General features: G+C 45.5%; 1 protein-coding gene across 1 annotated transcript in view; it reads left to right on the top strand.

The window, feature by feature from the left end:
* The window catches only part of TEAD1 (TEA domain transcription factor 1), a gene marked incomplete at its 5' end in the record, with an annotated part of 148,567 nt that overhangs the window by 111,440 nt on the left and 9,377 nt on the right, over positions 1–27,750 (top strand). The window contains 3 exons of the mRNA XM_080913018.1: positions 8,721–8,894; positions 22,064–22,204; positions 24,875–25,027. Coding sequence (XP_080769144.1) covers positions 8,721–8,894; positions 22,064–22,204; positions 24,875–25,027 — 468 coding nt within the window. The remainder of the gene's footprint in view (positions 1–8,720; positions 8,895–22,063; positions 22,205–24,874; positions 25,028–27,750) is intronic.

Raw genomic sequence — 27,750 nt, 5'->3', positions numbered from 1 at the left:
ATTCCTTGGCTTCTTCTCAGCCGTGTGAACCTGTTTCCAGGCTTTGATGTAGGGTCTGAGTAGCTGACTATCTTAATTACATTTTGGTGCTGTCTTTAGGCAAATCGAAAGAGGCCAAAATATTTTTTGAGCTGGTCTTAAAATGATATCATGGGAAATAGGACCAGATGGTGGGTAGTGAGGACAAAACCTTGGGGATTCGCCTGCTGCAAGAGGGAGCAGGTACCTGGAATGGCTGAGCAGAGGAGCATCGAGCAGGAGAGGAAGCTCCTGCTGCAGTTTCCTGTCAGCCTCCAACTAAGCAAGATGTTGGCACTGGTGTTGGGACCCAGGCTTAGATAGCATTGAAGCAATTCAGACATGGATGGAAGGGTAGGCGGTTTGAACTTTGAATCAAAAGCCAGTGGCCCGAGGCATTTTAAGGAAAGTCCAAGCAATGAATTACTAATATCTAGGGACATCTCTAAGTGGACAAGCGCCCTCCTACACAGTTCCTTTGAGTGAGGATGGGCAGTTCACGGATGGGCGTGTCTGGGTACAGGAGAGAGTTCAGACACTTGTGCGCTGTAGATGGGAGAATTGCTGAAGCTTGCCCAGGCTAGGGATCCCGCAGAACCCGGAGCTGGGGACCCTGGGCTGTGGTGTGAGTCATCAGTCCTCGCCTAAGGGCGCCCAAGTTTTCTGAGGAGACTGTGGCCTCTGACCCAGCTCTTACTGATGTCCCACAGATGTTCCATCAGATAACCTGACTCCTTCCAGTAAAGTGCTTGGGCCAATGTAGGCCCAAAGATGATTTAATTTTCTTATCTTTATAGCTCCTTTCAAAAGCTTAAATTCCCAGATCCAGTAAAATTCCTTTGTCAGACCGCAGTTCTGATGTTGGTTGGTTCAGGAAATGTCATCAGAACAAGTAAAAGGAAATCAGCATGTAGGAGCCTTTGTGTGAGCGGAGGGTGGAGGGCTGAGGAGTTGTAGATTTCTGACCATCCTTGCATCTGGCTGGGTGGTTGGGGCAAGGCTCTGTGTCAGCTGAAGCTTCCCGGCCTCCAGCTGTGTAGGGGCTGCAAGAGTACCACCTCTCATTGAGGGGTGTGGCCAAACTCTTCACTTGACCTTCACATTGACCCCTGGACATGGGCCAGCCATCTGTGTCATTGTGTTCAGATGACACAGCTCAGAAAATCTAATAAGCAACATGTCTCACACATAGGAGGTTCCTACCTGTGCATCCTTAACATCCTTAACACTTAGAATACATCAGCCCAAAGCACATTTGACCCTCCAGGCCTTGGAAGGGTGCTGCAGCTTGGCTTGTTGGCTGGGTCTGGGAGGGGGTCTCCCAGGTTTTCCTCTGTGGCTTTCAAGAAGATTCTGAGAGATGGATGGGGTGGCAGCCAAGGCTCGACATGGTGGCCAGGTGTGGTGTGGTCTCTCAGCTCTCGCTGTATGCATCGACGCTAAGTTGTCCGTCCCACACTAGCACAGCTTCCCGTGGCCGCAGCCTGTCTGCTGGGTGGTTTATATTCTCTGAGTTGGTCTGGGAACTCACCCTTTTTCTTCATTAGCCTTTGGGGAAGAGGCAATTGAAAGCATCTGGAAATGCAGGTTTTATAGACATTTCACAGAGGCCCAGCCAGGCTCCATCTGCTTTTCTTGGCGGGTCAGCTTCCCTCCCGCTTGCCCTCCCAGTGCCTACCCTTCATTCAGCTATTGTATCTTTTCAGCTGCGCTGGGTGGAAATAGGAAGCAGGAAGGAGGCATCCTGGTATAACATCCTGAAAGGACAAGGGATGTAGAAGCCTGCTGTGCTTAAACTTGGGAGGAAGCTCCTGGTTCACCCTCTCTCTGGCAGCCTCAGAGAGATCATGCAGTCCCTCATCTTCTCCTGGCCGAATCTGCAAGTCACTTTCTTGGCTTGGCTCCACACCCACTGCCTGCTCCTGCCATCAGAGGCTGCCCAGGCCACCCTGAGGGTGCCCGGACAGACTGTCCAGGCTGGAGCATGACAGGAAGTAAATGCAGGTGATTTGTCCTTGTTTTGATTCAGCTCAGACATTAGTGTCCTTCAACATGAGTTATTTGTCTCGGTTTCTTTAAATTCCTAAGTGGATTATAATTTTTCTCTTGGTAGTATTTGACAGCAGTCATTTTTCAAGGTTTTACTAAGTTCTTCAAATACTTGAAATTTTTGGGAGAAGTTTAGGAAAACATTGCCACCTTCAGGTGTTATGGTGTAGTGCAGCTCTCAGCGCTAAAAGTCTTCCCTTCCCTTCCCTTCCCTCTCTCCCTTCCCCCTTCCTTCCCTTCCTATCTTCCTTCTTTCAAAAATGAAGCAGCCATATCAGAATTCCCCAAACAAAGTAGATTATCAGTCCTGTTGGGGAGAGAAAGGAAAACACTGAAGTCATTGAGATCTACTGTCCCTCTTTGTCTCAAACTGAGCCTATCCCCAACTGCTCCATCTCATTTTGGAGGACAGACCTTTTATGCTTCCTCAGAAGGAGCTTCCAGGGTTGGATCTGCTGACCTAAGGTAAACTCAGAGGCCTGGTCACAAACCCACATCAGCTCCAATAGTGATAGTAAGTAACCTCATGACAGTGGAAATCACCCTGATGAGTCTGTGTTAAGCCAGCCTTTCCATTTTGTTGCTGTTAGAAGGGATGTGCTGAGTATTTCTGTTCAGTAGTGGACTGTCACAATAACAGAATAAAGAATATTCATGATGGACTGTTGGGCAGGCCCAGTTTCCATCCATTCTCATGGATGGAAATCCATTAGAAGCTCTTGTGGGGAAGGAACTGCCTTCGGATGGAGGCAGCTGGGGTGAAGGGGCTGAGAACCTCAGCCCAGAAGTTTCTAGAAAGTGGGTGGAATCAGCAGCAAATCCAGACCAGGTCCAGGTCTCTTCATCCCTCTATGGTTTCCAAAGGCACCAAAGAGCAAATGGAACAGGGATCAGGAAGACAGGAACCTTGCTTCCGTGAGGGGGAGGGGAGCTGTTGGCCCCTCCAGCACCTCCCGTACTGTGACTCAGGACTTTCATTCACCTTTTTAGGCTCTTAGTGACAGTGAAGACTAGGGTCACAGCAGTAGGAAAAGGAGCTGAGGAACCTCTCAGATCCCAGAGCATTTGCCTGTTTGGGGAGTCTTACATGTACACAGTCACCCCGCCTGCTGTGCAGCTGGAGCTACAGGAGAGCTTTACAGTGTGACCCAAGTGTCTTAGCAGCCTGGGAAGCTTGTAGTCAATGCAGAATACACATCCTGAAAATCATGCTTCTGTTTCCTTTTATGTTTTTCCCTTCCTCACCACACCTGCCATGTTCCATGGTAGTTTTAAACAAATAGTCCATGGTCTATTTATTTAAGCTAAGGCAAATTCAACCACATGGCCTGTAAGGAAAACAGCCATATGCCACCCCAGTGTTCCTTACCTCCTCGTCCCTCCTATTAGTGACAGCTATGTACAGCCCTTGCAATCTCTTCTTTGTATTTTTTTAGATGTAATTTATTATCACTGTGTCTGTCTGTCTGTCTGTCTGTGTACACACATGTATAGGCATTTATATGCTATGGCTTGCAACTTTTGGGTCTCAGTTCTCTGTCTTCATTGTGTAGTGGAACTCAGCTCCCTCAGCATTCAGTGTTTGCCCACGGAGCCATCTCTCGGCCTTTGATCACATTTTTCTTTTCTTTTCTTTTCTTTTCTTTTCTTTTCTTTTCTTTTCTTTTCTTTTCTTTTCTTTTCTTTCCTTTTCTTTTCTTTTCTTTTCTTTTCTTTTCTTCTTTCTTCTTCTTCTTCTTCTTCTTCTTTTTTTTTTTTTAAGAAAACAGTCACTACGGAAGAATAGAATTTAACTCTGTACGTAGCATGTGCTTAATTTAAAATCCCAGCTTTCTCTCTGCTTCCCTACCTCCTCAGTGTAGTTTATCAGAACTTTGGGTTTAATTCTCACTTTGCTTTTATATTACAAACTGGTTTTATTTTTAATACAGCAATGTGATCTGTTAGCACTATCTTCTTTTTTATAAACTGCCCCTGGTGTGATTGCCTCTGTTTTTTATCTGTCTAGGGTTGTTTTTTTTATTTTTATTTTTATTTTTATTTACACAAGTGTGTCTTCCTAGGGGCTCCACATGTACATAGGCACCCCACTTAAACCCCACACATACTCCTTGTTAATGGAAGATGTGGGGGAGGTTTCTGTTTTTGTTGTTGTTTTGTAGATACACTTATTTATTTGTTTTTATGTGTGTGAGTGTTTTGCATGCATGGTACAAGTGGAGGCGGCAACCCCTGGGGCCAGCCCCCTGGAAGAGTTGTCGAAGAGCTGCTGCGTAGGTGTTCTGCTTTTGCAGAGACTAAAGAAAAGCAGCCTGCAGTGTTTGCTTATGGATTTAGTAGTGCTCATTGCCCTTGATATTTGGGTGACGACCTCCTCCTCTTCCTCCTCCTCCTCCTCTTCTTCCTCCGTGCGTGCGTGCGTGCGTGCGTGCGTGCGTGCGTGCGTGCGTGCGTGCGTGCGTGCGTGTGTGTGTGTGTGTGTGTGTGTGTGTTCTGTCTGCATGTACACCTATACACCAGAAAAGGGCACCAGATTCCATTATAGATGGTTATGAACCAGCATGTGGTTGCTGGAATTGAACTCAGGACCTCTAGAAGAAAGGCCAGTGTTCTTAACCACTGAGTCATCTCTCCAGCCCCTTGGGTGACTCTTTATAGATGTTAAGTGCCTGTGAATTTTTACTTTTTGAATTCTCTGTATTTGTGGTTTGTGTGTGAGTGTTGGTTGGCATGTGTCCAGGGCATGCATGTAGAGGCCTGAGAATAGCTTTGTGCAATTAGTTCTCTTCCACCTTCATGTGGGTCCCATTTTTCACGTTACTGTTTTCAACTGAATGGGTTGTGTTTTGAAGAATCATACGTAGTCCTGGGCCTTTGAAGCAGGTCACTTGGCAGCTGCCTTCTTTTGAAAGTGCTTCCTTGCCCTGCCTTTTGGATGTGTGTGCCATTTTTGGGGTAAGCACCACCCTTTGGGTTTTTGTTGTTTGGGGGGGGGGGCAGCTAGTAGGGAAGTATCTGTTTTTAGCCCATTCCCTTACCAGGAAAGCAGGTGGAGGGGATGGAGTTACAGCCTCATTCAGTGTTCTTTAGAATTTTGATTTCATTTAAACATAGGCTCAAGCACATCAGGTTGCTTTCTTCATTTTGCCCTTTGGGTTTGTGGCCAGGACTCATGACCTGCCCAGGTTGAATTAAGGGGAGAGTGAGGTCTGTTTGTTCCACACTGTGGTCTCCAGGACACCTTCTCCAGTCCGTCGTATTCTTAGAAATAGAGTCACTCCCTGGCAGCAATAAAGCCTGCAGACAGCCCTGGCCTGGGTTTGGTTTCAAGTCTTGGAGAGACAGCTCCAGCTTCTGTGTCTTCTCTGTCCCTCTCAGCCCCTCAGGCATAGAGGTCACATCCTCAAAATAGAAAGCTTTGAAGACTTGGTCCATTGCACTTGTGGCTTGATCTAGAATTCTAATTTAATTTCATGGACTTGGGAAATACGCCTCAGCTTTTCTCCTCATTCAGCTTTCAGAAGCAGTTGGCTGCACATTGAGAAGGGCATAGGTGTTCTGGGAGATGGTGGTGGTGTTTGTGCAGAACAAAGCCTGACTTTCAAAGGCCCACGCTTTATTCTCAACTTCAGACCTATTTCCAAATGTGTGACTTCAGACAACAGTGTGTAACTCTGAGCTCCTGTTTCCACCTCTGTAAGGATATGAAGAGACTGCAGCAAGGATGACCTGAGGCCATACATAGGAAAAGTATGGCTCACAACAGCCTGGAGACACAAGACCCCGTTTTTTCTCCCTTCTACAGAGGCAAGAGATTAGGTTTCCCTAGAGCAGCTGACTCATGAGGGTCTAGCTCCAGCATTTAAACCTGCTACACACCTTATGCTTGCTTCTATCTCTTGAGTTGCGGACATTTTTTTTTTCTACTCCAGGGATGGAGTGACTATTTATACTCCAAACCTCTAGTGGTCTTAGCAGCCTGTTTATTGACTGCTCTGTGTCTGGCAGGCTTTATACCAAGTGTCACCTAGTTGGTTCACATCTTGAAACGTGCTGGTGTACACAGGAAGCTGAGAGGTTTCCTTCATTATTATGCTTGGTTGGCACCATGGTTCTCAACTTGTTGTGTGAACCCATTTTGGGGAGATGAAAACATCTCATGACCCCAGAGTTGGCATCAACAATGAATCATTAAAGATGTCATTCTACAAGACTTGAAGTGAGTCTTAACTACCTGGAGGATACCCCCCACCCCACCCAACCCCCCCCCCCCCCGCCACTGAGACAGGAGAACAGAATTCGATGCAAACACAAGAGGTTTATTTTCCAGCCCATTGGGGGTCAACCTTCAAACACCCCCTCATGGCGAATGACTGGAAGGGGACCCTGAAGGGCTATAACAAGCTGTTTTTACACGTTTTAGGGGTACAGGTTAATCAGCAAGGTTGCAGTTTAAATTTACTGGCTAAGCATATTGACTTTTGAATCTATTGGCTAGCAAGCATATGACACTCTTTCTAACTCTATCTGGGACCAGAGGGCGAGGTGACTGTCAGTCAGTCCATTCTGTGCTTATTCAGAAATGTTCCTGCTCCTCTGAGAACTGTGGGTGGAAAATGGAACTGGCCTAGCCTTGACCCGAGGTGGGAAGCTGGTACTTGGCCTAGTCTTGACCTGAGGCGGTGAATGTAAGGCTGGCGAAAGCCCCTAGGGGCCTTCAAGTCAAGTCCAACTTGGGAACCCCTGAATCCACTGGGCTCACTTAGAGGGTGTGAGAGAGAGGTTGCTCATAGTAGAGTGGTGTGATTGATTACCCAACTCCCCTAAAACAAAGCCATACCCCTCCCACCCAAAGCTTACCTCTGCATCAGTGGCAGCTGTCCCACACCTGCATACACTGGGTTCTTCCTTCATTTACTCTTCCACATTCTATCTGGGATGGGGAGGCCTTCTGAGACTCCCCAAGGCAATGTACAGCTCAGGCAAAAATACAGACAGAGTAGGAAAGAGCTACTAGGTCTGATGACCTTCCCCCACTCCCTCCTCTCATGACGGAACTTCAACAAGCCAGATCTTGGGGGTCTCCAGGAGCCAATTCTAGCTGCTCTACTGAAGAGGGTAACAGCTTTTAGGCTCAAAGGAGAGTTCAGCAGCTTGGCCACCATTAGAGCATGCTTGAGTTCCCCCTTCGGGTCACCTTCTTGACCTCTTGGCAACAACTGATGTGCAGGGACATTTTACCCACCCAGTCATACTGTGTATGGGAGGCTGGCATCAGATGAAAACCCATCCTTCTGTCTCTCAGTGTCATGGCCAGAGCTCTTCTCTTGGACATCAGTCAGGATAGCAGCCAACACTCCTCAGGGTGTATTTTCTAGAGTGTATAGCCAGTCTAGTTGAGGAAACTGAATTATTCACGTCCCCCAAAACACTTCCTTTATGGCAGTACTTTTAATATGCAAGTATTCACTGTGAATCTCAAGAGCTTCGTTTGAGTGCTTGTTTTCCATTGGCTCTAGGATCTGTGACAAACTTTGAAGTATGGTGTCCTTTAAATCTTCTGACAAAGATTTAAAGTGACTTTGTGAGAGTTATTCCATCATTACTGCCCCTTTGGACACTAAGGAGGCAAGGCCACTGCTGTAGATAACCAAGCCTAGGGTTTGTCCTTGAAACGGCTGAATCTGGACTGTACTTTCTTTACAAGTGGGCATTTGCAAGCATTCAACAATTTGAATGTTACTGTTATAGTCTCACGCAGGGTCATTGTGGGTAAACTATTGGCTTGAGCCTTGTTAGTGGGTGGAGAGGGGCTCTGCAATGGGAAGAACGGGAGATGGACTATCCCCTGTGATTCCCTGAGTTCTGGATGGAGCCCCTACTCTCCTGGACGTTCCTGGGTCATGCCACTAAGGTGGGAAATGCAGGCCTGAAGTGTCCTAGTGTAGTCAGTATGGGGTCCAGGCACTGGTGAGGTCTAAGTAATTGTTGAGGGTCAGGACACATGCCTGTACAAGGTCTTAAGCTGGGGGTGGTAACAACACAGTTTATCCCAAACAATAAACAGACTGTATGAAACAAATAAGGTTTTATAGCAAAGCAAGAGAAGTGTGAGTAAATGACTTTTTTCCAGTTGACTCTTCGTTTACTGTCCTGGTTTGGCTTTGGAGATTCCTTATTCCTGGCCCTAGCTTTGCACTCCCAACTGTGTTGAACAACCCATCACATAGTTTTCTATGGGCTCCTAAGATGGCTGCCAACCCAGAAGCTCACGACTCTTACTTTTGCCTGAAGCGAGGACCATCAACCAGACTCCCGTGTCCACACTCCTATTAGAAAAGCTGGGCTAAAGGTGCATTGTGGGTGATGCTGTTAGCAGCTGTAAGCATAGACAATTTATGTTGTAGGTAAAGAGATGAGTTAGCAGATGAGGCTGGGTTTGGTAGTTGACACACTGAGAGCCTTTCATTAGGCATCTGGAGACAACGGTTTGACAACTGTTACTTTTCTCTGTGCTCCACTGGCTTTTCTTTAAGTTGTGTATCTTTTCCTTGGTGGGATTTCAAGATTCTCACTCATTTATCAGTTCATACAGGCGAGTCCCGTTCTGTGGAAAAGTTTATAATGACAATGTCTCCGATGGTTTCTTGCAGTACAACAAACACCTCTTCGTGCACATCGGGCATGCCAACCATTCTTACAGTGACCCGTTGCTCGAATCCGTGGACATTCGTCAGATATATGACAAGTTTCCGGAAAAGAAAGGTGGCTTGAAGGAACTGTTTGGAAAGGGCCCTCAAAACGCCTTCTTCCTTGTCAAATTCTGGGTGAGTAGACCATGCTTCCCTGGTTTCTATGAGGAGGTGCACTGACTGGGTAGGTGGGTCCCAGGTTCACTCATGTGGTCACTCCCAGGTGGCTGGAGTCACCATGCAAAACTCCAGACACTGCTTGCCCCTTTCTTCTTTTCACTCCATAAACCAGGTGACCTGTGACTTTTACTGGAAAATAGAGTTGTGTGCCTCAGGATTTTCTAAGTGTCCGAGAGATTACACCGTGACTATGCCAGTGACAGCTTCTTTCCTGGACGGGGAAGGTGGCCCCACAGTAGCCATAGATAGAGCTCAGGGATCTGGGTTTGATTTCCCACACTCAGGTCAAGTAGACAGGTGTGGAGCATGTGTCTGTCATCCAATGCTGGGGAGGCTCAGACAGGAGTACTTCACGGCCCAGCCAGAGTAGCCTGCCTAGTGAGCTCCAAGCCAGTGGGAGACTTCATCTCAAAGAACCAAGGTGGCTGGCTCCTGGGGAAAACACACCGGAGGATGTTCTCTGGCCTGCTCACACCAAAAGAGAAAGAAAGAAAATTTGTTCCTATTTGCATAAGACATGGGTCACTTGGAATCACCCCTGGTGCCCGGGCTGGATGATGGCTGTCACCTCTGGAAGAAGCCCTATGTCCCTTTGCTCCTGGTTGCCAAGTGTGGGCCAGCAGCCCAGTTATCGGACTATACAGACATAGGCATGTTTGGGTACTGGGTGGGGAGCACGGGAGACAAGCTGTTAGTATTGAGAGTTGGTGGGTCCCCAGTCTACAACAAGAAGCTTCAAGGTTTATGTCCTTTAGTGTGTCATTCAAGGCTTCCGGTCGTGCAGGCCCTCAGACTTCTTTTCCGTTCTACGTACCTACATACCTTTGTACTGATCCAGTTCCCATTTTCTTATCCTCTGCTTTCAGCAAGCCTGCTCCTTCCTGTCTCAGCACCTTCCTTACTAAAGCAGGTCATTGATTTTTTCCCCCCTTACCCCTGGTCCACTTTGTAGTTAATCAGTTCTCTTGCTGGGTCATAATTATCTGGGCATGTGCTCAGCTCCCCTCTGGACTCTGACTTCCCCCCAGGGGACCTTATTCACAGAGCGGCTTCCATTTATTGAATGCCTGCTGTGTGTTAGGAGCAGGCTGAGTGCTTTACATAGATTCCATGCTGTAAGTGGAATGTGTCTCATATCCAGCTAAAAAGGCAGACCTGGGCATGGCAGGGGACCAACTGCTTAAGGCTTTAATGTGTCCAGGTAGCTTAGCTCCCTGTGGGTCACAGGATTTGTCACCCTAAGATTCTCCCTATTTGTGACACCAAGCATGTGTCCTAGAGGGAAAAAAGCCTAGCCAATGTGGGAACAAATGGGTAGATTAAAGGGGTAAAAATGTATGTTTTCAATTCCTTTGAGGAATTTGCATATTAAATTTATTCAGCTTTTTCATACTTCTGTGGTGACTAGGTTACCCTGACTATGCCGTCAGCGGATGGAAGTGGTCACATTAACACAGGGCAGCCTGAGAAAGTTAGACCAGCCTCTTGTTTAAGTTGGTGGCTATTTGTAGAGATGTGAGTGCTCAGGGATGTATTAGAAGATCAGCACCGATTGGGTTCCCCAGAATCCTGCTTGTTTGTGTTCATTCAGCAAGTTCTCCCTTATCCCAGCCTGATCTGGAGCTTCCTGCGAAGCCAGTGATGACCCTGAACTGCTGATTCTTCTGCCCTTCCCTCCACAGCGGTCACACCTGCCTGTCTGGTGCTGGAGATGCAACCCAGGGCTCCATGCACCAGACAGGCAGATCTCCACCCTGCTATGATACTCAGACAGGTGATAGAACAGCAGGGGTGAGAATGGCGTGACACAGAAGGACCCGCTCCCAAAACTCATCCAGCATTTAGAAAGCTCAAGTCAATCCAAGGGTCCTGTGTGCTTTTGAACATATCTGGAGCCTAGAGCACATGTTGGAAATGAACACAGTGAGCTGGGGCTCGTCATGACGTGGAAGAACACACACACACACACACACACATACACACACACACACACACACACACACATACACACACACACACACACACACACACACATGCTATATGTTGTGAAAGATAAAATTTAAGTTTGTAAAGGAAATCTAGAATTTTGGGAAATTTGTCCCTGCTTCAGTGAACTTCCTAGGTGCCCAATACTTGAAGGGTTTTTCTGATGAGAGTCACAGTGATCGTAAGAACTGTGTTGGGGAGACCGATGGCTTTCAGTGTGGTGTAGGAGACAGTGTGGGTGGTGTGAATTTGGATTGCTCTCACACTACAGCTAACCCACGAGAAACTGGCTTCGGGGATGGCTCAGGAAAGAGCTTCTGGGTGAGCATGAGGACCTGAATTTGATGCCCAGAGCCCACGTAAAAAGCCATGTGTGGGGATATGCATCCCAGTGTCAGAGAGGCAGATACACGTGGATACCTGCAGCAGCACTTGGGAGTACTCAGGCAGTGACAAACCTTGCCCCCAAATACAAGGTGAAGCCAGCTGGGTGGCTCAGTGGGTAGAAACTGCCACGCTTGATATCCTGAGTTCAATTCCCAAGACCCACATAGTAGAAAGGAGAAAACCAACTCTCAAAAGCAGTTTTCTGGTTTAACCCCTGGTGCTGTCCTCACCAAATGAATGAATGAATGAATGAAAAAAAATGTAATTAAAATGTACTTAACAAAAGAGGTGGTGGCTTTTGAGGGATGACAACAGAAGTCATTCATTGGTTTCTTGGACACAGTACACACAGAGGAAAACTCGATATAATCATTTGGAGAACCTATTACAAATGTAAATTTCCCCCAAGTCCCCCTTTCTTTTTTAGAGGCAGCTTTACACTTTGTAACACAGACTGCTCTTAAACTCAGAGATTGGAATTGATTCTGCCTCAAATGCTGGGATTAAAGGCCAAGTACCCTGCCCCCCTTCTTACTACTTTAAAAAATATATAGGCATGCTTAGTGGGGCTTGGTAGAAAGGCAGAGACAGGCAGATCTCTGAATTCAAGACTGGCCTGGTCTACAGCAAGAGTTCCAGGCCAGCCAGGGTTACACAGAAAAACAACAACAACAAAATACTGATATGTCTGTCTGTCTGTCTGTCTGTCTATATATGCATGCATGTTTAAATTTTAAAAGGTGTATATTAACATATAATTCGGTTTTTGAGGCTACTAGAAGGTAAGGTTAAAACTGTCTATAGAACTGAACACAGATATGAACTATGAAAAACAAAAGCTGGGTTTTAAGCCTGAATGGTCCTTGAATAGTCATTGTTAAAGATCCGAAAGGGGATTGTTTATCTGAATTAATAAGAAAGTATAAGATAATTAGAAAAAACCACTTTTACTACTTTTAAATTAAGCAGCAGTGGGTTTTAATGATGATAAGATTTCTTATAATTAACATTTCGTTTGAGTGTGAATTGGTGTAGAAGGTGCTTAAACAGATAATTTTTTTGGCTTTGATTCTAAAATTGCCCCCTCTCCCCAGTGGATTAGCTGCTTTCCCTGAGGGACCCTTGGGCCACAACTTGTCTGATAATGTCTCCTAAGAAGGAGGCCTAGCTTGCAGCTGTGTGGCTTGTGGTGTGTAAACTTTGAATGTTAGTCTGTGAGCCCAGACACTTATCTGTCCTATTCAGATTTACAGGATTAAAATTGAGCACCTCCGTGACTATGATAGGAAACGTGACTCGTTCAGCACCACCATTGGGAGTCCTTAGCCTTCCCGAGGAAATACAGTCAGAACTGTTAGAACAGAGGAGAGAGAGCTCTTTCAATCAGGTTGCAGTTTGGAGTCTCACTGGCTTCTGTAATGACTTGGTGAGGATGAGTTGTGCTCTTAGCATCTCCATCCTTGGGTATCAGCAGGTGCATGCAGTGGAGGATGCTTCAGAAGGTTTAATGCTCCCCTCGAAACAGCCTTTATATTAGCAATTCATTCAGCAGATTCTCTTCTTAGTGTGAATTCTATAAATTACAACAGAGACCCCATGCTCAACCGCTCTCCCTTTGGCCTCTTTCTCAAATCAGGAGGACTCTTAATTTGCTCATTTGGTTGCTGTTGAAATTCCATTTTCAGAGCATCTAACCTGGGATTATTGAGAAGGCAAGACAACCTGAGGTGTTTCCTATGGAAAAAATATCTGTGCTGTGATTTTTATCAACTCACAAACAAAGCAAATGACAGAACACCCGTGTAAACACCTCTGGCCATGGAAGCCTTATGCTGGGCCGGGCAGAACTGAATTATATACCAAATGGCATTTACAGAGGAAGTGAATTTAAGCATTCAACTCAGTAAAGAATTGTGATGAAGCTGGTATCATTCAGAGGTTCTCAGATTTCTACTTTCAGTCCTGATAAAACTCAAGAGTGTCAAGATTAGAAATACTTGTGTAGAAAGGTGTATGTTTTCACCTTACAGCCCCAAACTATTCATAATATGGTTTAATGTGATGAAACCGTATTCTTAAACGTAATTAGAGTAATGAGCTGGGGGCTGGAGAGATGGCTCAGCTGTTAAGAGTCTGTTCCTTTTACAGAGGACTGGGGTTCATATTTCTGCACCTGCAGGTGGCTCACAGCTTTCTGTAACTCCAGCTCTAGAGGATCAGACACCCCATTCTGGCCTGAGTGCATACATACACACACACACACACACACACACACACAGTAAATCTGCATGCATGTACATAAATACACATAAAAGTAATTTTTTTTCCTTTTTGAGGTGTCATCTGGTTAGCTGGCCTTGGAACTCACTATGTAGACCAGGCTGCCCATGAACTAACAGAAAGCCTCGAGTCTGCATCTTAGTCTGCATCTTAATGCCTTGGAATTAAAGGCATGAGCCACTAAGCCCAGTCCAAAATACAATAAATCTTTATGAGACTTGTAGAAGTATGTATCTTCTTGCCAGGCATAAACATTTTTCAGTGTCCATTTAATAATTTACTTGCCTTCTAAATCACTGTAAGTACTTACATCTTAGGAACTAAGGTATATATTACCCTATACATATTTTAAAATACGATTCATTTATTTTATGTGCATTGGTGTTTGGTCTGCAGGTATGTCTGTGTAGGGGTGCCAGATCCTTGAAACTGGAGTTACGGATGGTTGTGAGCTGCCACGTAGGTGCTGGGGATTGAAACAAGATTCTCTGCTCTCCAGCCTCTTCACTATATTTTAAATAATGCTTTTCCCACTACAAATAACTGTGTTTTCATGCTCACTTAATTTTAACGTTACTAACTACCACATAATCTTGACTGTTCTAGAACTCACTATGTAGATGGCTGGCCTTAAGCTCGTGAAGATCTGCCTTCTTCTACCTCCCAAGTGCTGGGATTAAAGGTGTATACCACCATCTATACCTCCAAAACCACTTTTTAAAGGGATTTAAATTTAAATTTAATTTAGTTTACTACTCATACAGATATGACAGAATGTTAAGAACCTGAGAAAAGTTGAGCCAGTTATCCCACAAGAGAATCTCTTCCTTAGGAGTTGCCTTGACCACACTGGGAGAATCCCTCTGCCAGCCTGCTGGCCAGCTTTCAGCAGCTTTCTCTCCTGGGTCATGGGGTTTCATGTTTGCTAGCAGAACTGAGGACAGGGTACAGCCATTCGTTCCTGTGTGTGTTTAAACATCATCACCAACTTAGGAGTGCTGTCACTGAACAGAGGGGGTTGGGACAGACAGAGTGACAGTGTCCTTCCCACACTTGTTTTTTGTTGTCTGTAATTCCATTAAAACTGAGTTTACAGCCTTAGTCACAAAGGAACCCTCCAATCTGTTGTATGCTGAATTGAGGTGCGTTATCAACACTCTCACACATTTAAAAGTAGGGGGCACTAGAGAGATGGCAGCTTGGAGGTTAGCAGTTAGAAAGCATATACTGCTTTTCCAGAGGACCAGAGTTCAGATCCCAGCACCCATAGCTCAGCATCACCATAGCTCCAGCTCCTGTGGGTCAAACACCCCTGGCTTTCCTGTCTCATATACACAGACACATGCACATAGTCAAGAAAGTAATAAAAATTTAAAAATCTTTTGAGAGTGATACAAATCAAGCAGATAAAAGGATACATTTTAAAATGTGAGACAAACTCTTGGCCCAGTTTCCTGTCAGCCAAGTCTGTGGGGACTGTACGTGGATACAGTGTTTTTACTACAATTACAACATTTGCTTACAGCAGTCAGAATTTGAGGATACCTTCCTTTCAGTAAAGATGACTCATTAGCATTAGTAGAATTGTTGGGGTAGTAACTAACTGGAGGCTTAACTTGAATTTAAATTCCAGTGCAAGTGTCTGCGAGATCATCTGAATGTTTGTGTACCAAGGTACAGGTGGTGTTTATTTCACTGGGTGGCCCATAGCTTATTCACATACAATTGCTATTTCACTGTGTGTGATTGGCTGCCTAGTGGTGGTTTATTTAAGAGGAACCCAGGAAACGGTCCCATTTCCTGGGAAAACAGCAGTGTTCTTTGTACACTGATGAGCTAGGTAGGGTCAGGCCACCTCCACTGGGCTCCCAGGACTCATTACCTGACTCCATCGGAAAGCTCTGGCCTGACCTGAGACTTTGCCGGTAGGGCTAAGACCTTGCCTCTATGACAGTTCCAGTCTGTAGTCGACAGTGGTCCTTACCTGGAGGAGTGTGGGTAGTATTAATTGCATTTTTGGTAAATGAATGCTGGTATTGGTGGGAAATTTGCAATGCAAACAGACAGCCTTTCAAATGAGGCTTATTGTAATTAGAGCAAGCTTTTAAGATTCTTTGAAGTACTAAATGTTTATGAAATTCAAATGGGGGCGTGCAGTCTGCACAATGAAGGGTCCCGGTGGTGTTTTTAAAAATCGTCTATTTTGTGGATGTAAATATATGCCATAATTAGTGGGAAGTAAGTTGGAGAGCTGGGCTGGCTGAGCTTATTCCTGTTATTCTTATTTAAAACAGCTGTGGCCAGAGAGCTGCCTCCGCTTCCCCTCGTGGTGTTGTGCCAGGGCACAAAGGCTCCTGTGAGCAGATACACTCAGGGGTCCACTTCCCTGCAGGCTGCTCCTTCCTTCCCTGTCCCCATAGGCAGGCCGTCTAACTGGAGAGGTGTCCAGCACAACGCAGGCCTCCCCTGCCCAAACCCCTGAAGCCTGTGGGGCCAGCTTTAGGGGTCTGAGCCAAGGTACAGATGCATGCAAATGAAGCAGCCTGGGAGGGCTCCGAGGATGCCAGCTCTCTCCAGACCTACCCCTTCACTCTCCAGATAGGCCCAGTCTCTCAGGGCCCTTTTGCCCTGTGCAGAGCAATTGTCCTTTGGCGCCTGTGGGAGCAGCTGCAGAGCCCGCAGGGTGTGCCCTGCCTGGCCCAGCCTCACCATGTGGCAGGCCTGGACAGCCGCCCACAGCAGGACCTAGCTCCTGGTGCTGCCTGCCAAGCAGCCAGATGCTGCCATTGGGAAAAAATTGCTTCACAATTTGAAATCTTGGTCCTTTGATCATGGCTCAGAGAGGATGCAGAGGAGAGATTCAAAGTGGTGGTTTGAAAACGGCCCATCCATCAGTTCCTATTACACTGACTCTTGTCAAGGACAGTCCTGGATGGCTTTCATTTCTGCAACCTCCTAATTCCTGCCCAGCCCTCTGCACATTCAAGAATGAAGGGCGATAAGTCGGAAGGGAATGTCCACAGTCCACCCCTTCCCCTTTATGTCTTTACTCTAGGGGTTCTCTCTTACTCATGGTCCAGCGAGTTTTGCCTTGTCAACCTGTGACACAGCCAAGTCCTTTCTATGTGGGCTGTCAGCTCCCAGCCTTCATTGGCCATGTGGGCCTTTATCTCTTCTTGGTTTTGCCCCTGTAGCCAGTTCTCCAGGGGTCACTGGTTTTGTAGGGACAGTTTATCTGATCTTGGCCTAACCCTTGGTCCTGTCCCCTCTTCAAGGTCTGGATTGCACGCACCTAGACCAGGCTTCATTTTTAAAGATTTTTCCCCTACCTAAGTCAGGGTTTCTCTGTGTAACAACCTGACAATACTGGAACTATCTTTGTAAACTAGACTGGCCTTAATCTCACAGAGATCCGCTAGCGTCTGCCTCCCAGGTACTGGGGTTAAAGGTGTGAACTATTATGTTGGACTGATAATTGCATTTATAATGCTTACCTAAACATCCCTACCCCCAACCATGAGATTGAACAGTGAACCACAGCTTTGAATAAATAGGTCTGTTGAATAAGAGAACAATGAGAAGCCATGCCTTAAAGGGTCTCTTGTAGCAAAGGCTGGTCTTGAACTTCTGATTCTCCTGTTTTTCTACGTCCCATGTGCACATTACAGGCATGTGCAGTTTATGAAGACTAAAGACTGAACCCAAATACACATGCATAGTAGTCAAGTGCTCTCTCAACTGGGTTACATCCCCAGCCCCGGGAGTACTTTTTGTTGGTGTATTTTTGTTATTTGTTTGATCTGCCTTTGACACCTGCCTCTACCCCTATTCAGAACTTGCCTACAAATAGATCTGGGCTCTAGAAGAGGCTAAAAATCAGATTTTCCACAGTCTCCCAACAAGAGACAGCCTGGCCAATCCGTACCTTGCTTTTAGCCTGGTGAGACCCAGTAGGATTTCTGACTGTCTGGAATGCAGGTTCAATTAGTGTTGTTTTAAGCCTCTAAGTCTGTGGCAGTTTGTACCGGCTGGTTTTGTGTCAACTTGACACAAGCTAGAGTCATCAGAGATGAAGGCACCTCAGTTGAAGAAATGTCTCCATGACGAGGCATGTTTTCAATTAGTGATCAATGGGAAAGGGTCATTGTGGATGGTGATATTCCTGGACTAGTGATCCTGGATTCTAGAAGAAAGCTGAGCAAGCCAGGGGAAGCAAGCCAGTAAGCAGCAGCCTTCTGTGGCATCTGTATCAGCTCCTGCCTCCAGGTTCCTGCCATGTTATCTTGGCTTCCTCGCTAATAAACAGCAGTGTGGAAGTGTAAGCTGAATAAACCCTTTCCTTCCCCAACTTGTTTGTTGGTCATGATGTTTCACTGCCGTGTTAGAGAAACCCTAAGACAACAGTTTGTTGCGGCGTTGGACAGAAGGGGTGCTAAGGAGACCGTTGGCTGCATCCAGCAGTGCTACTGAAGAAATGTGTAGTAACACCTAGACATTGGGTATCTTGGGCAGGTGGGGGCTGGGAAAGGGGTTTCTGCATGGAGAAGAGAGTTGAGCATCCATCCATCCATCCATCCATCCTAGGGCAACTGTGTGGCTCTCTCAGAAGGGCCGCCTTCTTGGGCTGCTTACCTCTCCCCTTTCATAGTTCACTCCACAGTAACCTGTTCCACTAACCAGGGAATGGGGTGCATTTTAAGTCTAATGTGTAGCAAGAGGAATGGGTTTTGCTTTTGCATTTTTCTTGTGTGTTTGTGTTTATTTGCTTTTAGAAAATACTCTGTCTGGTTAGATTAAAAAAAAAAAAAAAACTGGCAGCATACTTTTTCTCCCTCATTTCCTTGCCTTCAGAATTCCATGAGTTGGGTAGTTTTAGTCTTTGGTTGTGGGGAAGTCAGTTAAGAATCAGAAGTTCAAGGTCATCCTTGTGAGCCCTGGACTCGGTATAGTTGTTTTCTTTGTTGCTCCCATTCTTTCTTATGTTGCCTTGCTCTCGGGGAGTTAGCTGACTTACGTTTCTTTCTAGAATAGTTCTAATGGCATCAGTACCTTCTAGAACGTTCTGAATTTGTGTTATAGTTGATGACTGCAGATTTATTTCTCACATGCAAAGAGTTTTGTAAAGCAATTCTGATGTTGCCTGCAAATAGGTGATTTGCCATTTTTTTGGGGGGGGGAACCTTTTAAAATCTAGACTCCAGAATTACAAACCCAATTTGAGGTTCTCTCTGGATGTTGCTGAAGTAACAGGTAAACAAACTGTGCAAAATCCCATGGCTGAACATCACAAATAAAATGCCAGAAAAGCAAAGCACCAGGGTGAACATTGTGTGCGCCACTTCTTGAAGTTTGTTTTTGTTTGTGACGGCATCACATACTTCTCAGACTGGCCTCAAAGGTACCATGTAACAGAGGATGACGTTGAACTTTTGATTCTTCTGTCTCCACCTTATGAGTGCTCAGTGTTTCAGGTGCAGGGGATTGAACCAGCGTCCTGTCCTGTGCATGCTAGGTGAGCACTCTACCAACTGAACTTAAGTTCCTACACCTACAAGTCTTCTTTCCTTCTTTTTCAAATTTTGATTTAGGTATTTACTTAGTGCATCTGGGTGTTTTGCCTGTGTCCACTCTTGTGGGATTTATCTATGTACCACAGAGTACCTGGTACTCAAGGAGGCAAGAAGAACTGGAACTGCAGACAGTTGGAAGCTATCATCTGAGTGCTGAGGCTCAAGCCCTGGAAAAGAAGCTGGTGCTTTTAGCCTTTAACTGCTGAGCCATCTCTCCACACCCTTTTTGGGTTTTCCAGACAGGATTTCTCTGTGTAGCCCTGGCTATCCTGGAATTCATTCTATAGACCACATTGTCCTCAAACACCCAGAGAGCTCCACCTGCTTCTGCCTCCCAGAGTGCTGGGATTTAGAGTGGTGTACCACCACCACCCAGCTCCTCCAGACCTTTAGTAGCTTTTCTTTCCCTGGAGGATACTGGGTCTCATTTTGTAGCCCTGGCTGGCCTTGAATTGACTGTAGTGCCAAGCTGGCCTCACACTTGCTGTGGCCTTCCTCTGTAATGCTGAGCACACCTGGGCAAGAACTTCATTTCAGCATTGTCTGCATAGTCCTAAGGCACAGCAGTGATGCAGGGCAGAACAGATGAGCAGAATCTGGTACAGGCTTAAGCTAAGAGGGTTGCTTGTGTGCGGGATATTGACTACAGCAGAAACCATTTGTTTTAAAAAGTCTTCTGTTTATTACCGTGTGCGCACCATTCTAACTGATCCTACTGATACTCCCCGTATCATTTGCCTAATTCCTAATAAAGGAAATAATTAAGGACCTTCCAGTCTCCAGAAATTCCAGCGATAAATCTGGTTCTGTATACCCTGAGTTCCCAGCACATAAGAATGGTACTGGACTGGTTACATTGTATTTTATATACACAGCACATACATTGTTTAAATTAGCATCCATCACCCATGTCATTAGCCTTCCACAAACTGCACAGATGACAAGTTCTTTTCTGGAGTCGTCTGTAACAGCTTGTTACTGTCTGTAACAGTCTGTAACAGCTGCATTGCAGCTCTAGCTCCCCAGGTACAACCTCGTCCATCGGTTTCCTTCCTTTAACAGACCTGCCTGTAAATGAATGGTGATTGCTCAGTGATGGTGAGGATGAAGGGGCAGGTCCAGCCACTTCTGGCCTCTCCCTCTCTTTAGTTTGACATAGGGTACCGGTTAACACTGGGAGTAAAGAAATAGAACACTTGTTAGGACATTTAGATTTGCAGCCACCAGGAGCAGCAACTTTCTCAAAGGGATTGGAAGTGTGAACACTGAACACTGTCATCAGCTTTGCTGATGTCAAACCATTACTGTTCTAATTCGGTTGATACGTTCAAAATTCGATGTCCACTGACAAGTTATCATAGGTATTTTAAGTAGTTACCATCCCATCAACTCCCCATTCTCCCAGCCAGTCTTCATCTCCAAGTTTCCTCTATATCGTATTTCAAATTAGGGAACGATCCAAATGAACTGGGTTGTTTAATTTAGAATATTAAGTTGCATCATTATTTTATAGACCTTTTTGAGCATACCCCTTTTTGTCGATATTTTTCTTCCCCGCCCCTGACTTGATCTTACTATGCAGCCTTGGTTAGCTTACAGCTTACTATATGGTGCACACTGGCCTTGAACTTACAGTGATCCCCTACCTCTGTCTCCTCGGTATGGGATTATAGGCATGTTCTGCATATAAAGGTAGAATTTTCTGAGGCTGAAACTAAAGAAAAATAATTTGGAAACATCCTTTTCCTGCACTAGCATGTGTGTACTGTTGAGTTGTTACAGAGCAACAGCTGGTTGTAACCAGTCCCGTACCATTCTTATGTGCTGGGAACTCAGGGTATACAGAACCAGATTTATCACTGGAATTTCTGGAGACTGGAAGGTCCAGGGTTCAGATGCCAGTGTCTGACCTCTTGTGGAGGGTGTGGTCCTTTTCTGTATTTATAAGGACAGACACTTGCTGTGGGAGCTGCATTTCCACCACAGTAAGACCACAGCAGTAGCATACACCCATGGCCTTCCGCAGTGGCACCATGCCCCACAGACATGCTCTGAAGCCCTGCTTTAACCAGAATTCTCTGGGGTCTCCCATTTGCTCCAGGATGCAACCTCGCCTTTGTCTTTCCTCCACAGCCTGAGACGTAGTCTGTGTACCTCCTCATCACCTGGATTCATGCATGAGCACATGAGTTGGGAAGAAGCCCTCCCAGCCTTTTTTCTCTCTGCATCTGAGACCTCCCATTAACCGTTGGTGTGACTGCATAGCCTTTCCTCTGTGCTCATCTCCTATATTAGCTTGTGGCCAGGCACTGTTACGTACAGCATGAGCCTTACATCCCAGGCCATTCATAAGAATGTCTTACATGAGTAGCTGTGGCTTTGCGTCATTGATAGGAAGCCTTTCTGCTCTGAATGTGGTCATCCTCTTTGTAGCAGTGATGAATCAGCTGCAGGAAGTCTCTTACAAGATTGGCAGACTACATTGTCATTTCACACCTCACTTTAGAAACTTTAGAATGTTCATTACAGGGGTACAGTCCTGTTTCAACACTGAATGCAAGGAGGCCAGGCTGAATGCATCCTGGTGCATGTCCTCTCAAGGGAATAGTTCCCAGATGTGTACCTACTTCAGGCCTCGGTTGGTAGGGTACTTGCCTAGGGTACGTGAGGCCCGTACGTGGCACCTGGGTATGGTAGCACATTCCTGTAAGCACTTAGGAGGCGGAGACTGGAATGCAAGTTCAACCCCACCTGAGAAGGAAGTGGCTTCCCTTCAAGCTGGTATTTGTAGAGAGGAAGCTGTCTCTTCCCCACTGCTTAGCTGTTAGATGGCTTGCCAAAGTGCTTCTTTACCACTGATCCTGGGATGAGAGAATAACTTGACCTACTTCCTTCTAACAGGCGGACTTAAACTGCAACATCCAAGACGACGCCGGGGCCTTTTATGGTGTGAGCAGTCAGTATGAGAGTTCCGAAAACATGACCGTTACCTGTTCCACCAAAGTGTGCTCCTTTGGGAAACAAGTAGTAGAAAAAGTAGAGGTAAGTTGGCCTAAACAGAGCATCCTCCAGGTAGCCTTTTGCCTTCCAGTCCGCAAGGACCTTTTCAGGTCTCCTTTCTCTTCTGTTTGTACCTTTTCCTGGTTACATCATAAAGGTAAAGGTAAAAATGCTTGGGCAGCACCTGAGATCAAACAGGATGCTCTGTGCTAGCCTTCTCTGAGGGAAGTCCCACCCGGCTGGCCAGTACTGGTCTCTTTGGTGAGAACCCCCTATAGGTTCTGGCAGAGCTTCTCCACTTCCTAGGTACAGGCATTGGTGGCTGTAGCTAATTGGTAACCCACTTCTGAAAACTGACACCCTGTGTTTGCCTTTTTTGTTTTAAATTGTTTTCGTTTCAACTGTTAAAATTTCAGTAGGGAGTGTTGGTCCATGCCTGCAATCCCAGCACTTGGAAGGGTAAGGCATGAGATTCCTGAGTTCTGGAGATTCCTGTCTCAAAACAAATACAGAAAAGCAAGGCATTCCCTCCTGTGTTAGGAAATAGCTGTGTTCAGCTTGCAAGCTTTTACAAACCTGTTTGTCTTCTCAGGGTTAGTTGCTTTTGTGAATAAAGTTTGTAGGTGGCAGTTCTGTCACCAGCCTAACTTCCAGTGTCCTCTGCCTAACTGCCACCACCTGAAGATTGGGGATTTATTTGCAGCAGTTCTGGACTCTCCATTTAGGAGCCTAACTTGCCTGTGGCAAGACTCCAGCTTCCCAGCCAAGCCTAGAAGATGCCTGTCAGGAGAGTGGAGGGAGTAAGAGGTTGGGTGGTGCTCTGGGGGTGTGGGCTGCCTTGGAGCCTCCTGAAAACAGTTCTGGCCGTGTGAGATGGACGTTAAAGTGGCAGGAAAGGGTACGGGTGGGTTGGGTTGATGGTGAATTTAACAGGGGTCATGCGCTTTCCTGAGATGGCTTCCGAGGGACTCTGTAGGAAGTTTTAAATGGAATTTAGTAACTGCATACTAAAGCTTAAAGAGGAGGGAGGGCCAGAGGTCACACTCTGCGAGCTTGCCAGCAACAGTGACCAGAAAGTACCGTTTCCAGGGACAAATAGGGGATAATTAGAGATGCAGGAGTAGACTTGACACAGGAAATATCAGTTTGGAATCCTGAGCACTAAGGATAATTAAAATTGGGGTGTGGGTGGTGTGGCTGCCTTGATAGGAGCACAAAATTTAGATTAAAAGGAGGTTTACGGGGGATCGGGGATGGTGATTAGCTAATAAGTAAGGTGTTTGCTTCTAACCCAAGATTCTGAGTTCAGTTCCTGGCATCCACATGGTGGAAAGAAGAAAAAGAACCTACCCCACAGGTTTTTCTTTGACTCCACACGCATGCAATGACACACATGAACCATCTGTACAAAATACAAGTGGAAATGGGTATAACTGTTAAGTATTGATTTTTTTTTAATATTTATTTATTTTGTTTATGAGTACACTGTTGCTATCTTCAGACACACCAGAAGAGGGCATCAGACCCCATTACAGATGGTTGTGAGCCACCATGTGGTTGCTGGGAATTGAACTCAGGATCTCTGGAAGAGTGGTTAGTGCTCTTAACCACTCTCTCCATCTCTCCAGTCCCAGTATTAATGTTTTTACAAACAAATCTTTCTCTGTAACATTCCTATTTATCCTAGGAGCCTCCGAACCCTGCTTTTATAACTAGGCTCTGGGGTCAGGTGCAACAAATTATTCTTACTATTCTTTTTCTGTCTTTGCTAAGCAAGGAGCTAGCCTTCATATTTTCAAATAATGTGCACTTTATTTAATGTAAAGAAAGACAGATGGTTTGAACACTTTAATTATATTTAAAATGATGTATTATAATACAAATGTATTTGTATTTTTGTCTCATTCTGTTTTGATAGAATCTTACGGCTTTTATCCTATCTGTTTCTCGTTAAATTCTGGATACTTTGTGATTTGTGTTGGAGTCATATTTCGTTTGGGGGCCTGATTAAAGATCTTTCTACAGAGCATGGTGGTACATGCCTTTAATCCCAGGAGGTCAAGGAGAGCCTAGTCTACATAGCTAGTTTTAGGCCAGCCAGGGCTACATAGAGAGATCTGTCTCAAAAGACGGTCTGTTTCCAGAGTATCCAACATATCAGATTCTCCATCTTCCCTCAAGGTTTTGGGTTCTCTGTGTGTCCAGGGTTAGTGGTCCCTCCTGTGGCCTCTGCTCGCCATGCTTTGTACCCCTTCCAGCTCAGTACTATTTGTATTCTTCCAAACCAGAATGGTTTCCTCTGCATTTGTGTTTCTTTGCCTCTTATTTGGGGTTATTGGAAGTCTGTCTGTCTGTCTGTCTGTCTGTCTATCTGTCTGTCTGTCTGTCTCTCTCTCTCTCTCTCTCTCTCTCTCTGTCTCACACGCATGCACGCACACGCGCACACACATACACACTTTTACCAGAAGGATTTATTATGCTTTAAAGATCACCCTTTACAACATTTTTCAAACTTGCAAAAAATTAATGGATTCCGTGCCTGGCTGTAAATTTAGAGGTAGGGTTTGTTTTTTTATTAGGTAATATGCAGACATGATAAGCAGAAGCAGAGCTTATCAACAGATGATTCACGTGGTAAAGTTTGTCCTTTCAAAAGCAGCCATCCTCTGTGTTTGGAAGTATAAAGATACTCAAACCTCTTTTTCCTCACAGACGGAGTATGCGAGGTTCGAGAATGGCCGATTCGTGTACCGAATAAACCGCTCGCCAATGTGTGAATATATGATCAACTTCATCCACAAGCTCAAACACCTACCAGAGAAATATATGATGAACAGTGTTTTGGAAAACTTCACCATTTTATTGGTAATATTTGTCTCTCTCCTGGTTGGCATTGGTAGAGCCTGTGCTGAGGCTTGTTGGGGACAGTGAGGAAGGTGGTGGGAAGGAAGCCAGGTTTTCAGCAAGGGTGCTTTGGTATCTGCTGCTCAACGAGTTCTAATACCAAGGTTCTTTATCAGTTGCCAGAGTCAGAGACATTTGTTCTCAAAACATGTTCATAAACTATTCAATAATGGTTTTATAAGGCTTTTTAAAAAAAGAAAATAGTTCTTGATTAAACTTGAAGGTCAGGATGCCAGAGTAAACCATGAGCGCAGTTCTCCTGAGGGGCTGGCAAAGGGCACCCCTGTGGCCTCTGAAGGCTTGCCACATTTCTCTGTTGTTAGCATGGGGAGCCTGAGTGTTTATCCAGGGAAGCATTACTTGGTATGTTAATTCTCAATCAGATAGATACTGCTTTGATTTGGTTTGAAAGGTTCCTTTTTCCCTATCCTTTCCCATTGAAGGAAGGAAGGAAGGAAGGAAGGAAGGAAGGAAGGAAGGAAGGCTCTGACTTAAGCTTTATGTGGTAGTACATGCCTGTAATCCCTATACTTCGGAGGCTGAGGCAGGAGAATCAGGAGATTGAGGGCAGGCTGGGCTACATAGTGAAGTCCTATGTTCAAACAAGCCAGTGAGGTGTTTGCTATGCAAACCTAGCAACCCACATAGTCATGGTATAGCCAGAATCTGGAGTTGCTGCCGTCAGGGACTGGCATCTCAGAGCTCAGACCTAGGATCCACATGCGTAGATAGATTTTACGTACAATCTTGACTTTCTCTAGAGAAAAACTCTTAGTGGAGTCTCAACTGTACCTGTGTGCTCCTGAAGCTTAGAGCCTGGACGTCTGAGGAAAATGCCCCGCTTTAATAGCCACCAGTATCCTCTTGGTGGAAGATGAGCAGTCTGCAGAGTGAGCGGTGGCAGAGAGCAGGTGTCTGTCTCAGAACTGTACCCTGCTGCAGCCCAAGTGTGTGGGAACTAGGGGGGACGGTTCAGTCGCCGTACAAGCATGAGGGCTGAGCACTATGTGTCTGCCTCACAAAAGGCCAGACCTCATGGCACTGCCTCTAGTCCCCAGCACCGGGGAGATGGGGACAGGTAGCTCATTCTCTGGAGGCCATTGGCCAGCCTAGCCTAATCATTGTGCTCCCTCTGTATTTAGATAGAGATTACATCTCCAAAAGGAAAAAATAAATTAAGTTTTAAAACCATGTCAGTGACTAGGATTCTTAGGTAGTAGCCACCCACCTCTCTTAGCAGGGGTTTGTGACTGCAGGTTGAGGATTGGGATAGCAGTCTGGACTCTGCCTCAGCGAGCCTGGCTGAACTGAGTGTGGCCCTTAGATGTCAGAGCCAGGACCCTAATTGTCTGAGAGCCCAGGTACCTGTCAGCAACATGCCTCTGGGACATATGACTTCCACCATCCTGGACCTCACTGGGTTTGGTTAAAATGTGTCATAATGGCACAAACATATAATTCCTGCATTTGGCAAATGGAGGCAGGAGGATCAGGAGTTCAAGACCAAGCTAGACTTTAAGAAACCCTTCTTAAAACAACAGCGAACTGTCATTAAGCAGTTAAGCAAAACATTTTGATAGTAAGCAATTAATAATTTCCAAGAAACATTTGTTAGAAGTAGTATCATTGCCTTAGAAAACCATAGACTTAAGAATTCCAAAAAATGAAAACATCCAATTTATGGACAGGAGAAATTGTACTTTCTAGCTCTTTTAGCAGCTGCTGGCCACCACTTTGCTAAGTAAAAGTGGGTTATTGGCCCAATTTAAGATCTCAGTGACTGGTCAGGCTCTCTGGTTGCATCCTGTTGCTTGGGATTGAACTGAACACATAGAGGCAGTGAGAGCCCCAAGCAGAGCTGGGAAGGACAAAGGTGAATCAGGAGCCAAGTGTGCCTGCTGTCTTCTTGGGCCTAGTGGTATAGGCCTGTAATCTTATCTACTCAGGAAGCCAGGGCAGGAGGATTGCACATTTCAAAGTCTGCCTTGGCTACAGATGTGTACAACTGTCTTAAAAGTAATGAAGAGATGGGACTAGAGAACGCTTGACAGTTAAGAGCACTTGCTCTTAGGTTTCCTGTGATGTCTTGTAACCACTGTAACTCCAGTTCTCGGGGCTCTAATAACTTTCTTCTGGCCTCTTAGGGCACCAGATATATGTTACACATACATATATGTAGGCGACTACTCACACATACAAGGTAAAATCAAATGAAATATTTTAAAGCAAACAAAAAGGGATATGCAGTGGTAGAGAATTTGGCATACCATACATGAGACCCTGGGGTTTTAACTCTTTCACTACAGACAGACAGACAGACAGACATTGGATTTATAAGAAAATGGATGTGTCTGAGAAATCACAAGCCTTATGTTAGATACAAAGACCCTTTGTAAATGTTACTGTAAAAGTCTTACCATGAACTACAGTATCATTTTTGTGGCTAATGAATCCCTGTGACTCAAGGTCATGGTGATCAACACAGATTAAGTCATGAAATCAGAAAGCTTGAACTGAAGGTCCTTTCTGCTTTATGTGCCCAGCCAAGCTATTTAACGTCTCCATAGCTGTCTCCATTAATAAACCCATCACTCAGATCTGTATTCTTCACCTCCAGGATGACCAGCAGAATCTTTACATTTCCTCAGTTACACCATGGGTACAGCACTGGCTGCTGAGAAGTG

Source organism: Micromys minutus, assembly GCF_963924665.1.
Source record: "Micromys minutus genome assembly, chromosome: 2".
NCBI classification, from domain to species: Eukaryota; Metazoa; Chordata; class Mammalia; order Rodentia; family Muridae; genus Micromys; species Micromys minutus.
This window is presented reverse-complemented; position numbering and strand designations above follow the sequence as displayed.